Here is a 5,519-nt window from a genome sequence, read left to right on the forward strand (position 1 = left end):
CCAACCGGGGCCCTGTCACTGGTCTCAGGCCCTACATGATGGCCTACAATGCTTTCCAGGTCGTCTTTTGTGCTTACATATTCTGGGAGGTAAATGTTCTTGGGTTATGTATTTCTATCTGTCTGTTTATCAATCTGTCTATCAATCCACTTGTTAACTATCTATCATATAAGACTTTCTTAGATATTTTCTTAACCTTACACTTTTTTGGAGGTAAATGTTCTTCAGTAATGGATTTTTAACTGTCTGTCTATCCATCTACCTGTTATCTTTTTTTTTTTTTTTTTTTTATGTGACCGACCCTGGGCATAGGCTTCACAGCCTGCTTTCAGGGCCCAGTAGTCCTCCTATGTACCGCACACCTCTACATGTCACCACTTCGGCGCTAACACCCACCGTCCATACTGAATACATGCTAGGGCTGTCTAATACAGGATTGGTGTATTGGTATTAGCGGGAGTATTTTTACGACATGTCGGCGGGTCTTCTGGTAGATCAGTAAAGTCTGATATTTATGAAATTCAAATCCTTAAACTGTTCCCTGCCCCAGCGGGATTTGAACCCGGGTCCGTTAGGACTGCAGACCAACTCCCTACCGATTGAGCCACCGCCTCTATCTGTCATATCATGCTTTTTAGGTCATCTCTTGAGCTTACACTATCTAGGAGGTAAATGCACTTCAGTGTTGTATTCTCTGACTGTCTTTCCTTCTGTTTATTTACCAAGATACCTACCTAGTTACCCGTCTACTTACCTACTTATATACCTATCTAACTAACTCTCTCTCTCTCTCTCTCTCTCTCTCTCTCGACCTACCTACCTACCTCCCTACATACAGCACCTACTATTCTTACAACGGAATGTCTTTCAGGTCATCTTTAACGCACATGTATTGTTGTCGTTAAAAACACTTTCTACTGTACTCCTAAGTCAACCACATATTTAAAGGACGTAAATTTTTAACACCGTCATTTAAGAGATAATAAACTTAAATAACTCTTGCTTAAAAGGGGAAGTTTGGTCTGGTGGAACGCTTTGTCACTTTAAGACATAAACACATTTTTGCTTAATAAAAGGGAGATATGTGAGAAAGCTTTATGAAATTTTCCAGACACTTAACAATTGCTACTGTACTTTTGAGATGTGTGAGAAAGTTTTATGAGACTTTGCAGACACAAAAACAGCCTCTGGTCTTTCAAACATCCTTATCTTTTAACTACGCGAGAGAAACAGAGATATTGTGCTTAACGTGCTGATATGGAGAAAGGGTGGTAGTTAGTTGATAAAGAATCATTGTAAAGAAGATGATGGTTAACGAGGATAAGTTGGTAGTTATTTGAGAGTTATTCTATCTAGCTACGAGATAAACACTCCAACCATTTGCTAGATAATGAGTCATTCTATTCTGTTACTGGATAGACAGAGGCACTATCCATTTACTTTATAAAGAATGATTCATTTGATCCAGTTACTAGATAAGCAGTGACATTCTCTCCATTTAAAAGCAATTCTACACAGTTACTAGATACAGACACTTTCCATTCCCTAGATAAAGAGTCATACTATCGAGCTACTAGATAAACGGCAACACCCCACCCTTACCAGGTAAAGAATGAGAGAGTCATTCTGCCCAATTACTACATCAGTAGCGACATTCTACCTGTACTAAACAAAAAGAGTGTCATTCTATCCTTCTATCCATCAGGCTGGTATGGGTGGATGGTTCGGCAGTTATTCCTTCGTATGCCAGCGATGTGACTACTCCAACAACCCCATGGCAGTAAGGGTATGTATGTCCGTATTGTCTATGTATGTATATAATTATGTATTGTAGCGGCCGGCTTGTACACGGCTGATATGATCTCTTGCGGCATATCTTTATAATGGACCACGACCTCTCGTCTTCCTCACAGATGCTGCACGCCGGCTACTGGTATCTCGTTTCAAAGTTCCTCGACTTCATTGATACGGTGAGTGGATTACGTGGCTCTAGGTTGGGTTAATATGTACTGCTGTGGCACATAGTTATTTTAAAATGCTTGAAAATTGCCTCGAAATTGTGTCAAAACCTAATGAAATTTTGCTCAATTAAACGGTAATAATCTAGCAGGTGGGAAGGGTTCGAATCCGGCTTCATTGGTTCAGAATCCCAAATGTGTGCAATAATAACTGACCGCAACTGTACGCTGGTGTTTAATATTTATTTCTTTTGTAATTTTTTTCACACATCAGATTTTAATGAGACACTGGTAATTTAATATGCAATAATTTCACAGTTTGGAATATATGAAGTAAGGCTTCATAAGTTGAGAACCCTAAAAGATTAGAGAAGTTACTGATGGGGACTGTACTGTGCCTGGCTCAGATAATTTGTGGTAGATTTAATGTATGAAAGAGATAGTAAGTTCTCTGTATATGTATATCTGAAAATGAAGTTAACAAATTGATTTTGTACAGTATTAATAACTTGCTTTATAATTATTGGTGATAGTTATACAGTAGTGATTCCAGATGTAACCAAAACACACACACACACACACACACACACACACACACACACACACACACACACACACACATACACACACACACACACACACACACACACATTTAAGAGAAAGAAATAAGTATATAACACCTTCAAAACTACTCTTTAATCTCTCAGTATTATCTTACCAATTTACTTCTCTTTTCGCTACTGTTCAGCTGTTCTTCGTGCTGAACAAGAAGACAGAACACATATCATTGCTGCACGTATGTCATCACGCCATGATGCCCGTGTGTATATGGTACGGCATAAAGCATCACTCAGGTACGTGTGTGTGTGTGTGTGTGTGTGTGTGTGTGTGTGTGTGTGTGTGTGTGTGTGTGTGTGTGTGTGTGTGTGTGTGTGTGTGTGTGTGTGTGTGTGTGTGTGTGTGTGTGTGTGTGTGTGTGTGTGTGTGTGTGTGTGTGTGAAGGAAGGTTGTAAATATGTGAGTAGTGTAGTACGTGGGATGGTGTGGGGGTGTTAGTGGTAGTTGTAATGATGGTGGTAGTATTGGGGATGTGCTGGAAAAGATAATATTTATGGGGGTGGGGTGAGTTGGTCAAAGTATATATTTTCTCTGCAGTCATGGAGTCAATTATCTTGTCTGAGGTTTAGTGACCATAAAGCGTTTTTCTGACTTCAGGCTGAGTAAATGCCCAGATGTAGTCAGACTGGAAGGTAGATTTGACTAGTAACCATGGAGACTCATTCCTACCTTCTGACTTAAAGCTTAATTTCATGTAACCGTAGCTTAGTGGAACTGAATTTGTGGGAATGGCTTAGTTCTGCACGGTAAAAATATTATTACATGAGAAACATACCTAGTGTGTTTCCGTGTCTCATGATTATTCGACTCTTCAACAATGTATTCACCAAATCTTAGGAGAACACTTAATTCCCTGAGTGTGCAATATTAGAGTTTTTCATTCCTTTGTCCCATGGTGCCATTCCCTTCTGACTCAGCATGAATCGTTACTTATCTTGTCTCAAAAGAAAAAAAAATCACTTCCCATTCACTTTCACGTAATCATCACTAGTGTTTGACTTCTTTTCTTTTCGCTTTTGTTTCCCCTCACTTTTCCATTTCAGATTAATACGTATTTTCTTCATCATCCCTCCTCCTCCTTACCTCCTCCTACGCATCTTGTTCAACCTCAGCCTTTCGCTCATCCTATCCCTTTCACCTCTCGCACTCTCTTCTCTGTTATTCTTTTCCTGTTCGTCTTTCCCCTCCTTTCTCTTCCACTCTCTCTCTTTTCTCTCAGTCCCTTACTCTATCATTAACTTTCTCTCTCTCCTTCTCTTATATTTAACTTTCCCTTTCCACTCCTTTCACATCTTCTCCCCTCCTCTCTTCTCTCATCCCGTCCCACCTCTTCCCTCCCTCATCTCTGAACCTCTCACACCAACACCTCATCCCAGTCACTCTCTCCCTTCCAGGCGGGCATACAACCCTCACCTTCCTCCTGAACTCCCTGGTCCACGTAGTAATGTACCTTTACTACATGCTGGCCGCCATGGGACCCCGTGTGAGGCCGTACCTGTGGTGGAAGAAGTACCTGACCAAGTTACAGATGGTACAGTTCTCGACCGTCATCGTGCAGAACTTTTTGGTGAGTGTGTGTGTGTGTGTGTGTGTGTGTGTGTGTGTGTGTGTGTGTGTGTGTGTTGAGGTATAGGTAGAAATTCACTAAAACGAGAGAGAGAGAGAGAGAGAGAGAGAGAGAGAGAGAGAGAGAGAGAGAGAGAGAGAGAGAGAGAGAGAGAGAGAGAGAGAGAGAGAGAGAGCGAAGAAGAGGAGTAACATTAACTACTTTAACTCACCTAAGCTAACCCCCTCAGGTATTGCTAGTGGACTGCAATATACCATCTGTTCTGCTGGTGTGGACGAGTGGTGTATCATTCCTGTTCTTCTTCCTCTTCACTGACTTCTACATCAAGGAGTATAGGAGGAAAAGCAAGACACAGGTAAGAATAGTGGAAGATAGTTTTCCTTCTGTCTTCTTTTTTTCCTATCGTCTTTTCTTAATCGTTTTCTTTTTTAAATCCTTGCTCGAACACACGAATATAACACAAAAATATCTTTAATCTCTCCCATACTTGCTTGTCTCTAACTTATCTAATCGAAGTTAATCCAGTGCCAAATCCACCCTAAACTAACCTAACCTAACTCAACCTCCAATGTTAATTTTATGGCGATCACTGACACGACAACACTGATTGCTTTTATAATTCCCTGATCATCTCGTTTACAACTTTAACCCCAGCTCTTTTGTATTACCGACACTATAAGCAGATGTTAGTTAAGCTTGGGCATTTCATTGTTAATACCAAATGACTTTTTTCTGAATTTTAACTTCGTGATTGTTCAAATGGAAGTATTTTAATCACCAGCCATTATTTTAAATTTGTTTGCTCTCGAGGGACAGTAGACTCAAAGCACAATTTCATGTTTTCTAAATCTGTGTATAATTTTCCATGACATTTTTCCTTGACATTTTTCCAAGAGATTTTTCCATGACTTTCTTTTCCGTGCTAGGCAAGCACGAGGAGAGAGAGACTATCGGGGCTGAGGAGTGTAATGGAGGGAGCAGCCAGCCTTTCCCCTGACCTCAGAGGCTTGACCTTGACCTCCCCAGCAGCGGAGGTCACACAGTTGGTTACGGTCAGGAGCCGAGCCGCACTCTGACCTCGTTATCTTTACTTAATTGTTATTTTTTTTTTCACTTGTTATAATTTTAAACACTAAATTACTTTTACCCTAACTTGGCCTAAAATTGCTCTCCCTCCATCTTGAATGTTGAGTTGTAACATTAGATTAACACGAGAATATGGCACTAGTCACGAAGAAGTGCTGAAGAAAGTTATGGAGCCGTAAATAGATCAACACTAGAGTGTGGCTCTAGTCAGGAAGAAGTGCTAAGAAAAATGTAGGAAGCCATAAACAGATCAGCACTAGAATATGTTGCTAGTCACGAAGAAGTGCTGA

At 40.5% G+C, this 5,519-nt stretch overlaps 1 protein-coding gene across 1 annotated transcript in view; it reads left to right on the forward strand.

Annotated features, from left to right (window-relative positions):
- Nucleotides 1-5,219, forward strand: part of LOC145397880 (very long chain fatty acid elongase AAEL008004-like) — a 6,969-nt gene extending 1,750 nt beyond the window's left edge. The window contains exons 2-8 of the mRNA XM_080270913.1: nt 1-89; nt 1,706-1,786; nt 1,914-1,970; nt 2,707-2,812; nt 3,971-4,143; nt 4,373-4,498; nt 5,070-5,219. The exon at nt 1-89 is cut by the window's left edge and continues 207 nt beyond it. Coding sequence (XP_080127039.1) covers nt 1-89; nt 1,706-1,786; nt 1,914-1,970; nt 2,707-2,812; nt 3,971-4,143; nt 4,373-4,498; nt 5,070-5,219 — 782 coding nt within the window. The remainder of the gene's footprint in view (nt 90-1,705; nt 1,787-1,913; nt 1,971-2,706; nt 2,813-3,970; nt 4,144-4,372; nt 4,499-5,069) is intronic.
- Nucleotides 5,220-5,519: the final 300 nt, after the last annotated feature.

The sequence above is a fragment of the Coenobita brevimanus genome, chromosome 43, assembly GCF_032717465.1.
Source record: "Coenobita brevimanus isolate Jiangsu-jjx chromosome 43, ASM3271746v2, whole genome shotgun sequence".
In the NCBI taxonomy this organism is placed as follows: Eukaryota; Metazoa; Arthropoda; class Malacostraca; order Decapoda; family Coenobitidae; genus Coenobita; species Coenobita brevimanus.